We start from the raw sequence: 12,277 nt of genomic DNA, 5'->3' as shown, positions 1-12,277 counted from the left end.
CACATCCAAACAATGTGGAACAACTAGGTATTAACTAAAAATGAATCTTACTATATACATTTAGTTCTGCAACTTCCTTTCCTTGCTTATTACATCTTGGACTTCTATAATAAATATACATTTTTTTCTGGTATTGTAGTAGATTTACAGAATTGTGTTAGGTCCAGGTGTACAGTAGAGTGATTTGGTTATACATATATTTTTAAATTCTCTTCCATGTTAGTACAAGATATTCAATATAGCTCCCTGTGCTATATAGTAAATCTTTGTTGCTTATCTATTTCATATATGGTAGCGTATATCTGTTAATCTCACACTCCTAATTTATCCTTCCCCACACAACCTTTTCCTTTGATAACCACAATTTTGTTATTGGTCTGTGAGTCTGTTTTATAAAATGTTGATTTGTATTATTTTTTTTTAGCTTCCAGATAAAAGTAATATACTATTTCTCTTTTACTTCAGTTAGTATGAAAACCTCTAGCTCCATGCATGTTGCTGAAAATGGCATTATTTCATTCTCTTTTATGGGCAATATTACATTGTATGTTATCACATTTTCTTTATCCATTCATCTGTTGATGAACACCTGGGTTTTTTCCATGTCTTGGTTATTCTAAATAATACTGCTTTGGACACTGGCATGCATGTTTCTTTTCTTTTCTTTTCTTGTTTTATGTCAACATTAAAACAAACAACTAGATCAATACAGGTAATAATTTAAAATCTTAATATATGAGAGCAAAGTATCAGCTCTATAGCCCTGGAAAAAATCTTTACATTCACCAAAAGACACCCATTATATCTGTTTTGTGTATCATGATGCTTCTTATCTGTAACAAATCTCATACAGAACAATGAGTACTGGGTTGCAAAAGAGGATTTATTTTTGCACCTGTCTATAAAAGTCTTTGTCTACAAATGAAACACAAGTGCTAGTATGTTTCTTTTCAAATTAGAGCTTTCATTTTTTCCACATATATATCCGGGAGTGGAATTGCTGTCCATATTTTTAGTTTTTTAAGGAACCTCCATACTGTTCTGCATAGTGGCTGTACCAATTGAAATTCCCACCAACAGTATAGGTGGCTTCCCTTTTTTTCACACCCTCTTCCGCATGTATTTTATATATATATATATATATAATATTCTGCATGTATTATTTGCAGACTTTTTGATAATGGCCATTCTGACTGGTGTGAAGTGATACCTCACTGTAGGTTTTTTTTCTCTCATTGTAGTTCTGATTTGTTTTTCTCTAATAATTAGCAATGTTGAGCATCTTTGCATGTGCCTGTTGACCATCTGTATGTTTTCTTTAGAAAAATGTCTATTTAGGCCTTCTGTATATTTTTTGATTAGTTTATATTTTTTGATATTGAGTTGTATGAGCTGTCTATATATTTTAGAAATTAAACCCTTGTTGTCACATTCTTTTTCAAATGTTTTTCTCCCAGTCTGTAAGTTGTCTTTTTATTTTGTTTATGGTTTTCTTGCAAAAGCTTATAAGTTTCATTAGGTCCCATTTGTTTATTTTGCTTTTATTTCTTTTGCCTTGGGAAACTTATCTAAGAAAACATTGTTATGATTTATGTCAAAGAATATTTTGCCTATATTCTTTTTTAGTTTTATGTCATGATGTCTTATAATTAAATCTTTAAGCCATTTTGAGTTTATTTTTGTGTATGGTGGGAGGCAGTATTCTAACTTCATGGATTTACATAACATACATCTCCCTTTTCGCAGGTTGTATAATGTTGTTATTATAGAGATATGTAGTTTATTTAATCAATTTTAATCAACACCCTATTGGTGGATGTTTAGGTTATTTCTAGTTTTTCTCTATTAATAGCAATGTTGTAGTAAACATCCTTTATATGAATAGATGTGTTTTTACAAATTTGTGTTTTCTTAAAGGACAAATTCTGAGAAATGGAATTACTAGATTAAAAGGTATGGTTATTTGAAATGCTCATGGTCATAGCCCAAATTCTGGCCCCCTCCCCAAAACACCCATACCAATGAATTCTCCCCCTTCAGGATAGAGAGGGCCTGTTCCTTCATACCTTCAACAGCTCTGTCTTTCTTGGCATCTTTTAGCTAAGACAAAAATGACCAATCTGCCAAATCTAAAGACCAAAGGAGATCTGGGTTTCCCAAATGACCCAGACTATAGATATCTTCAAGAATTTATTTCCTTTTTACAAATTATTTTACCAAAGATTGAAATGAGAGGAATATATATGGCTTTTACTTACTATCTGTTGGGTTCCTCATTGGATAAGATTGGGTGTAATTGTTCACACAGTGTATTAATCGTGGACTAATAGAGGCACAATAATTTTCCACTGCTTTGATCTGAGAAGGACCAGGAGAAGAATCTGTTCGAAAAATGGCTTGACAGTATTCTCGGCAGTTTGTGTGATGACCTGCATAACTGCAACAAACTGATCCCACTAGAGGAAAAAAAAGATGACAGTGAAATGAAATCAGCCATTCACTAACATTCAATCATCATAATAATGATGAAACAATTTGTGTCTTTTTGAATTTGAGAAATAAAACCATGCCATGGAAGACATGTACTTAAAGTCAGAACTACTGTAAGCATAGCCATGGGGACATTCAGGTGGTCACTGGTCTGAGAAAGTCATTTTTTGTCAACTTATAGTCTATAATGCAGTGGTCCTCAGCAGGAGCAGTACCAGCCCATGGGAGAACTTGAATGCATGTGGAAGTATTTCTGGTTTTCATAATAACTTGAGGATATCTGCTGGCATTTAATACATGGGGGTCTGGGCTGTTAAATGCTCTGCAATGTACACGACAGTCTCATACAATCAAACTGTCTCCTAAAAGCTAATAGCACCCATGGTGAGAACCACCAGACAGTTTCTTTCCACGTCAGATTAGTAGAGATTCATAAACAAAGCAAAGCAAAGCAAAGCAAAAAAAAAAAAAAAAATTGAACATACCAAAACAACAAAGCTCCAAATAGCTCCTTTATAAAATAGGACCGATAAAAACTAAGAGATATCAGGATCATTTCATAAATTTGCAAATTATATGTGCCTATCTTGAAATAAAATCCCAAAAGTTCTATGCTGTTTAAACATCTCCAAGATTAGGACTAAATTGAAAGTTCTCAACTCATAACTGATATGACCTGCTTCAATACTGAAAAGTAAAACCCACATTTGAAATAAGTGATTCTGGATTTACATATTTTTAAAAATCAAAGTAGACTGTTTAATTTATCTGGGAAGAGCAGGATGAGTGGCTAGGGGTGAAGATGTGGGATTTATAATGAAGAGGAGCAAGAGGCCCTCACAGGAAAGGCTAAAGGATCTGTGGGAGGCCAAAGGGAGCCAAAAAGGTAGAGGGATGGCCATAAAAGGTTAAGAAAAAGGCAGATGGGAAATCTCTGATAATTATTAGGGATGGTTATATAGGAACCAGACTCAGGTTTCAGTGACTTCTGTAGAACAGGGAATTCAGGTGGCTTCCAGAAATAATAATAATGATAAAATTATATACAAATGAACTAAACTAGTACTAAACTAACAGCAAGACAAGCCTGTTTTCATTCACAGCTACATTTATCACTGTCAACCTCAATGAGGCTAAAACTGAGGGTAGAGGTGATGGATGCTGAGGACAAAGAGACAAGAGAGAATGGGAGAAGGAGTCCCCCATGAGGCTGGCTTCCTGCAGTGTGGGAGGACATAAAATTATGTGTCAAAGACTATCTGGGAAATGTTGAACTAAATCCCAATAAAAAAAGGGTAGCAAATAAAGTACAGACAGATAATGTTTCTGGTATTTTAATACACCCAGTACCAAGCTCATCTAAACAACTCTTTGTTCCTTGATTGCGTTTCCCCATTTCCAACTGCTCTCATTGTTTCCTTCACCTATAATGTCCTCCCTCCCATCTCTACTGTTCACATCATGTCTGTCCTTCTAGGCCCAGCTCAGATACCAACTCCACAAAGTTACTTCTAAGCACCCTGCAGGAGGTGATCTCTCCTTCCTCTGAACTCCCACAGCACGTTCTCAGTAACTCAAGCCCATACCTACCACGTCCCAGGGTTCTTTGTGTACAGATTATGCCCTCCAAGATGTGTATCTGCCCTGCACAAAGCAGGGCAAGCAGTCAGTGAATATCTGGAAGCAACTGAGAGGTAGCCCTCAGCAACTGCTACATTATTTTACATCATATTATGTGTGCTCAGCTTCTGAAAGTTATCCAAATGGGGCATGATCTTCCTTTAAAACACCCAGCACTATTATCTGCTTTGTAAATCTCCAACTAAGACATGGGAATTGTTAGAATTCATGAATGGCTCGACGCTCCAGAGGAAGCAGCCTATCAGAATCCTGCTGTGCACATTCCTTCAGATGGTTTAGCAACAGTCTGTTATAACAGCAAAGTGTTGGCAATATTTATAATAGCTAAATCATATTCTGTAAGCTGTGTTTTGCTCTTTGGATTGCTGGTATTGCTGATAATATACTTACTTTCATTTCTGCTAATGCAACTGAAAAGAGCATTCTGTAAATTAAAGAAAAACAAATAAAAAATTAACAACCACACAGAATTTCTAATTTTATTCCACTTTATAGTTATACAGAAATCTGGATATCAAACTACTTAATCTTTCTCTAAATCCAAGATTGAGAACAAAGAAACTATGATATAGCATCCTGGTGAAAAGAGAAACCATCTTCAAATACATTAAGAATATAAAAAAGCTTTTAGAAAATAATAAAGGATATTTAGGGAAATACATTAATATATTTCATATAACCACAGTATTTTAAGAGTTGAAAGGACCTTAGAGATCACTTCTAATTATACTCAAACATGGCCATACACTAGACTCACCTGGGCTTCCTAGGCTTTACCCTAGACTACAGAATTGAAATCAGGAATGAAGCACAGAAATCTAAATTTTAAACAAGCCCTCAAAGATGATTCCTCTATAGCCATCCTAAGGACCACAGTTGGGGGATCTCTCTACTACTTTACAGATAAATAAAACATTTCCTCAGCAAGGAAGAGACAGCCCCAAGTCACAGAGCAAGTCAAAACTAGAACCTGAGACTACAATTAACGTAACTAGATCTCTTAGATCATGAAAACATCACCCTGGCTTAAAATCATTGTAAGGAAAATAAGAAACAAGACAAAAAAATTTCTGGTAGAAAGTGAGTCGGATGATCAGGGCTTGTTGGCTAAGATTAATATCACTCACATTTGAAAGAGGATGAATTCTTAAAAAAATATGTTGTTGTTGTTCAGTCCCTAAGTCATGCCTTGACTCTGTGATCCCGTGGACTGCATCACGCCAGGATTCCCTGTCCTTCTCTATCTCCTGAAGTTTGCTCAGACTCACGTGCACCGAGTTGGGGATGCCATTCAACCATTTCATCCTCTATTGTCCCTTCTCCTGCCTTCAATCCTTCCTAGAATCAGGGTCTTTTCCAATGATTTGGCTCTTTGCATCAGGTGGCCCAACTACTGGAGCTTCTGTATCAGTCCTTCCAATGAATATTCAGGGTTGATCTTCTTTAGGATTGACTGGTTTGATCTCTTTGCTGTCCAAGGGACTCTTAAGAGTCTTTTCCAGCACCACAGTTCGAAAGCATATAGGTATAAATAAAAGGTAGGTAGAAATCAAGGGTACCCTTATTAATGAATACAGATGATTTTGGCTTTTAATTGTAACTAACTTCCAAGCTGCCTATGTGATCTGGACTTATTAAGGGACCAGCTTTACTGACATTTAAAACTTAGCTTCAAGGATCCATCTATGTAGTTGTGTGAAGCTGTGCTGCATTTTCTCTACTATATAATATTCTACTGTAGGAAAAAAACACACTTTGACTTATCCAAAGCAAAACAAAATACTAGGACCCATAGATAAGGGTCAATAATTCACTCAGTATGACTTCTTTCTGCTAGAGGCCTCATCAAACAATATAAAATAGTGAAAAGTAAGTATTTTTGGTATTCTTTAGTAGTGGTCTGTTTTATATTTCTCTTCATCCATGTTTCTGTATTTTAGTTAGCTCCCTATTATAGGTAGCCCTCAATTTTGGTTCAATGGTTTTATGAACACTTTCAATAAAATGACCTAAATCAATATTAAAAAGTCATCTGTTACCAACTTTCCAGCCCCTCTTGACTGGGTTAAAATAAAATCAATAAAATTCTCATTGTCTTTCTCCTTCAAATATGCTGGTTGTTCCTTTAGGTTTTAGCTTTTTTGGTCCTGTTCCTAAGGAAGTATGGTTATTATCTTGGTGGCCACCCTAGGTTGCACGGCCTGATTTCCATTTTTGTTCTTCTTCCAGTTATTCTTGAATTCTCTAGAGCTGTAGTTCTGAAGTGGAGGTGATTGTGTTTCCCAGGGAACATCTGACAATGTCTAGAGACATTTTTGGTTGTCATAACTCATGGGGTTGGGGTGCACTACTGAAGTGACATCTAGTAGGTAGAGGAGTCTAGAGATGCTGTGAAACATCCAACAATGTGCAGGGCAGCTCCCCTACAACAAAGGACAATCCAGCCCCAGATGTCAACTGTGTGAAGGTTGAGAAATCGTGCTCTAGAAACTTACAAACTTTTTCAAGCTTGATTTTTAAAAACCTCGATCTTAAAAATAAAAGAAATACCACTCTGGGTCACTCTTGTGGATCACTTAGCTTCAGCGAGAGGTACTAAAGGACATAAAATCTGAAAAACAGCAGAGATCATCTAATCCAATTCCTTATTTGACAGAAGCCAACGACTGAAGTCCAGAAAGTCTGAACCCTAGCTTTCACCCACAAATGAGTCAGCAAACTATGGCACATGGGCCAAATCTTGATCACTGCCTGTTTTTGTAAATAGTTTTATTAGAACACAGCCACACCCATCATTTACATATTGTATATGGCTACCTCACACAATAATGGCAGAGTTGAATGGACAGTGAGCCTAAAATGGTCTATATGCCTAAAATATTTGCTATCTGACTCTTCACAAAAAGTTCGCTAACCCCTGACATAGAAGGACTCAGATGTCTCTCTTGATGTCACATCCAGAGCTCAGAGATATTCCCTAAGCATTTCTCATTTCTCTTAATGTTCACTGATAGACCTTTCAGGCATACGGTTACTCTAACTTATGAACTAAAGAAATATGAGCTTTCATATTTCTGCAAGGCAGCACCTCTAGTGTTAATAACATGTTTACATCTCTTTCTTTATCAATTTTAAGGTTTCAAAGAATGGTCCTTGCAGAGAATAGACTGGTGGCTGCCAGGAGGGAGAGTGTGGGAGAGGGCTGGATTGGGAGTTTGAGATTAGCAGATGCAAATTGGGATATACAGAACTGATAAACAAGGCCCTACTGTATAGCACAGGAAACTATATTCAATATTCAGTGATAAGCCATAATGGGAAAAAGAATGTATATACATGTATAACTGAGTCACTTTTGCTGTATAGCAGTAACACAACACTGTAATTCAACTATACTTCAATAAAAATATAAAATTAAATTTAAAACTTACATTAAAAAATAAAAGAATGGTCCTTCACTCAAGTATACTGGTATTTGATAAATTCATCAATTCTCTGTTGCTTACTTTATATGCATCATGATTTTATCATATCCTTCTCTTTGATAAGATTCCTAACCGTATGTAACTACACCTAAAGTATAAACTATAGGTAACTTTTTTTGGCGGGGGGGGGGGGGGGGGGGGGGGCCACAAAGCATGTGGGATCTTAGTTCCTTGGTCCGGGATCATATCTGTGTTTCCTGCATTATAAGCATAGAGTCTTAACCACTGAACTGCCAGAGAAGTTCCAGTAACTCTGCCTTTTTACTGCTTATTGTTGTTTAGTTGCTAAGTTGTGTCTGACTCTGCAACCCCATGGACTGTAGCCTGCCAGGCTTCTTTGTCCTTGAGATTTCCCAGGCAAGAATACTGAAGTGGGTTGCCAGTTCCTTCTGCAGGGGATCTTCCTGACCCAGGGATTGAATCCAGGCCTCCAGCAGTAGCAGGTTGATTCTTTACTGCTGAGCTACCAGGGAAGCCCTTCACTGCTTAAACTACTGCTGGTTAGTTTGACAGGGCTCAGGACACACATGAGTTGCAGCACCAGCTTAGTTTCTTCATTTCTTTAAACGGTCAATCTTGTGAGTCTTGGCTAAACTCGTCTTAAGTCTGGTGAAGGGATCAAATATCTTATCGCCATCTAGTGGCAAAAGCAGGCAGTAACTGAGGGTTTATACTTGGGTTTATATGGAGCCTCTTTTGACCTCCTGCCACCAATACTATACTCATATAAACACCTCCCCCACCCGACTCATTTTACTCTAGAAGAGATCAAAATTACAGGGTAACTGAGGTGAGAACCTACCACAACCTCAGAGACCCAAAGAACAAGCCAGCATGTGGGAGTTGACAGTGTCCCCAAAGATCTTTAAGTCCCAAAGCCTTCACGATATAGGTGAAGAGACAGATACACACAGTAAGCAAAGGGCAGAGCTGGGTGGGGCTAGAACCCAGAGTGCTCTGCTTGTGCTCTCCTATGACACTATCCTGTGAGAAGACTTTGGATTATTATTTTGAAAGTAGCCAATGCAAAGCTGAATTTATGTCCATAGAGTGATCTATCTTAACAGTCTCCTGTTTTTAAAATCAACATCTTAAATTGTAAAAAAAATAATCTTCTTGGTTATTATATCCTTTAAAAAATTTTGAACATGAAGTCTTTCTTCAGGCAGCTGCTTTCATTAACTAGTTCCCTGCCCTACCTTCAATGGTTTTTGAGAACTGCAATAAGCCCTTCCACCTAGTGCTGGGAGCAGGTAACCTGTGGGCAAACCTAGTAGAAAAACTAAGATACAGAGTGAAATCAACAAGAACCCTATGTGATCTTTCATGTCACATCGACCTTCCTTTTGGGGTCCAAGTAGGAGGCACATTCTGCAGGTCCAACTTCTTGTTCATAAGTTAGCTCTGTAGATTTATTTTTGACCTGGTCACCTGCTTTTCCACTTCAGTGACCCCTTCTAACATTTCTCCACTTGTCCACTTGTCTCAATCCTGTCTCTGTCCCACTGCCTTTCTACTATAACTGGTCCCTCCAGCTCCCTTTCCCATTCTCACCAATGATGATGATGAAAAAAAAAAAGGATCATATGAATCTTATTAAAAACAAACAAAATCAAGCTTGAATCTTTGATGTTTTAGTCACTTCTGGAGAAAGACCCAAAAGAACACATTCTATGAAATGTTAATGTTTCCTATTCCCAAGGCTACTAGTTAAAAGTAAAAGGGACTGATTTTGTTCTGAAGACTTCAATAAATAAAATCAGTTTGCTTTGCACAGATGGACTGAAATTTCTCCCAGTTTGAAGGTTTGCATGAAAAATCTAGCTTATTAAATGTTAAATCAGAGATTAAATACTTGACCTTTTTTTTGGGTCGCACCACACAGCTTGTGGGATCTTAGTTCTCTGACCAGGGATTGAACCTGGGCCACAGCAGTGAAAGCACTGAGTCCTAACCATCAGATTGCAGGGAATTCCCCAACAACGGAACTTTAAAAACATGTTTTTTTAAACCTCTACAAGATGTTTTCTCCTTGTTGTGGACACCATGGCTTTTTAGTGAAAAAAAATCTAAGTGACTAGAACACGTAAAGGAGTTTAATATGACATTGTTGCTGTTTAGTCACTAAGTCATGGCTAACGCTTTTGTGACCTTATGGACTGTAGCCCATCAGGGTCCTCTGACCATGGGATTTCCCAGACAAGAACACTGGAGTGGGTTGCCATTTCCCCCTGCAGGGGATTTTGCTAACCAGGGATTGGACCTGTCTCTCCTGCATTGGCAGGTGGATTCTTTACTGCTGAGCCACCAGGAAAGTCCCTTAATGCAACATGGACATCACTAAACAAGTGATTCTTCAATTTCTTCAGCATTTCAAATAATGTCATTTCAATAGTGGGACAAAAATGAGACCCTAAACTAAGATTAACAGGTCTAGACTACTCAGAGAAGTTTGTTCATGATTACCACAGAGTATCCAACCAACTGGAAGCAAATTCACTGGCAAGTACTATAACACCTGCAGAGTAACACAAGGTCTAGAACAGAGCTTACATACAGTATGTGTCTGTGGCAGACTGACTGCAGCAATGGTTTCGATTTTTCACACTTCTCTGTCTATTTCTCTCACACTAACTCTGGACTTAATCGTGTGATTTGCTTTAGTTAAGGGGACAGCACTAAGTGTGAGGAAAGTAGAGGCCTGCCCATGTATCAATACTTGCAGGTTTCACTTCCTCTCTTGGGCTTGGGCCGCCACCACGGGAACTTGTCAGACCCAGGCTGTGAGAGCGCTGGGAGAGACTCATGGAATAGAGCTGAGCTGACTTAGCCGAGGGCATCCTAAACCAGCCAGGCCCTGGCTGATTTGCCAGGTAATGGCAGATGGGTAAGTGGGCCCAGCTTGCTCAAATCAGAACTGCCTAAATGCATGAGAAATAATAAATTGTTATGGTTCTCGGCTATGGGGTTTAGGAATGGCTTGCTACACAACATTACTGTGACTACAGATACAGTATTCAGTGCTTTCTCTGCTCATTCAAAGAATGACTAATTCATAGACATTTACACAGGGTTTTCACATAAAACTGCTATTTACTCTGAAACAAAGAACCTTGTGTACTGTCCAGAGTGGGAAAATTTTCTATTAAAAATTCTATCTATAAAAATACTACTGTAGCACCTATTTACAGGCAACAGATTTCTGTTCATCCTTTAAGTCTTACCTGCTCTGTGAAGACTTCCTCATTACCCTGGGCAGGGTTTTTTTCCTCCAGGCTTCAAGGTGTCTTATACAGACTTCTAGCAATGTACTTGGATTTGTATTATAATGGACTATTTGAATTTCCCTCCTCCCAAGGACTAGGCTATGGACTTCTTACTGTTCTCAGAGTACAAAGATCCTTCCATCTTTGTACTCTGAGAACAGTGCCTGGTACATATTAAATGTATCAACTCAATGAACATTGAAGGAATGAATGAATGACAGATGCAAAGAAAAGTGAGACATGGACTCTGCTGGTAGGAACTCAAGCAATTAGCATTAAAAAGTGATAGGCAAACGAAGAGTTACACTATAAGGTGACAAAATGCTACAATAAAGTATGCAAAGTGTTTATATGTAGCAACTAATATTTTTGAGTGTGGAGGGAAGAGGGCTAAGTAGACAAGATTTTAAAGAGGTACCATCTAAGCCAGAATTTGGATAGGGGTTTTGGTATTCTGCGGTAGGGTGGGATTTCACAGGCGTGTGGGTAAAAGGGAGTTCTGATTTGTAATATTTGCTGATATGTATGGCATAAATACCCCCAACATGGCTGCTTTTCAAGTTAAAAACTGGCTTGCAAAATTCCTGAATATTTAACAACTGACCAGTTCTCCCTAGCAGGTAGGAGTTGGCTCTAGCCTACTACTGGATGGGAACGATAGGATGGATTCAGGGAGCAGGAATTCCAGGACAATGGGTGGTACAGCCACAATTAACTAACAAAACACACAGCCAATCTGGGAAGTATAAGCAGTAACCTGTAGAACTGTCAAGGAGGGAAGAGTTAGGACCAAGAAAAGCTTAAGTACACTAGGCTGAGGAACATGAACTATATCTTACGGGTGAGCCACTGAAGAGTTTCAAGGAAGGGAGTGTTATGACCATATCTGATATTTAAAGAGGTCACCCTAGAAGAAGTGGAAATAGTAAAAAAAAGAGGAGAAAGTAGAGACAGGGAAGCTACCTGGGCAGCTATTGTAGTAGTTCCCCAAAGTGGTATAAAGGCCTGAAACAGGCTATAACTAAGGGTCTGGAAAGTAGGCCCATTTAAGACATATTCCACAGGCAAATCTTTAGGGTTTTATGGCTAGTTGTTCTTTGTTTTTGTGGGAGGTGGTGAAAAAGAAGAAATAGTAGACAATACCTTTTAGGTTTTTAGTTTGTGTATCTGGGAGGACTGTACTTGAACAACCAAGTGAGGAATATAAGAAAGATGGTAAGTTTTTGTCTAGGGATGAGTGTATATGTGGCGTTGTGTAGTAGTAGCGTGGAGGGAAGGAGAGGTAGGGAAGATAAGTTAGTTTGGCTGATTTATTGGGGCAATCAGGGTAGATTGTTTAATTGTTTAATCAGGGTAGATGAGATTCAGTTCAGTTCAGTTGCTCAGTTGTGTCCA

General features: G+C 38.1%; 1 protein-coding gene and 1 non-coding gene across 2 annotated transcripts in view; both read right to left on the bottom strand.

The window, feature by feature from the left end:
* RECK (reversion inducing cysteine rich protein with kazal motifs) overlaps nucleotides 1-12,277 on the bottom strand; it is an 81,378-nt gene that overhangs the window by 38,144 nt on the left and 30,957 nt on the right. The window contains exons 7-8 of the mRNA XM_061425640.1: nucleotides 4,522-4,555; nucleotides 2,259-2,456 (exon numbers count right to left, since the gene is read on the bottom strand). Coding sequence (XP_061281624.1) covers nucleotides 2,259-2,456; nucleotides 4,522-4,555 — 232 coding nt within the window. The remainder of the gene's footprint in view (nucleotides 1-2,258; nucleotides 2,457-4,521; nucleotides 4,556-12,277) is intronic.
* LOC133253549 (small nucleolar RNA SNORA40) lies at nucleotides 819-937 on the bottom strand. The gene has a single exon (XR_009738337.1). It is a non-coding gene; the product is annotated as a small nucleolar RNA SNORA40 (small nucleolar RNA).

The sequence above is a fragment of the Bos javanicus genome, chromosome 8 (genome assembly GCF_032452875.1).
Source record: "Bos javanicus breed banteng chromosome 8, ARS-OSU_banteng_1.0, whole genome shotgun sequence".
Taxonomy (NCBI): Eukaryota; Metazoa; Chordata; class Mammalia; order Artiodactyla; family Bovidae; genus Bos; species Bos javanicus.
The sequence above is the reverse complement of the archived record's forward strand: the minus strand, read 5'-3'. Positions and strand labels throughout refer to the sequence as shown.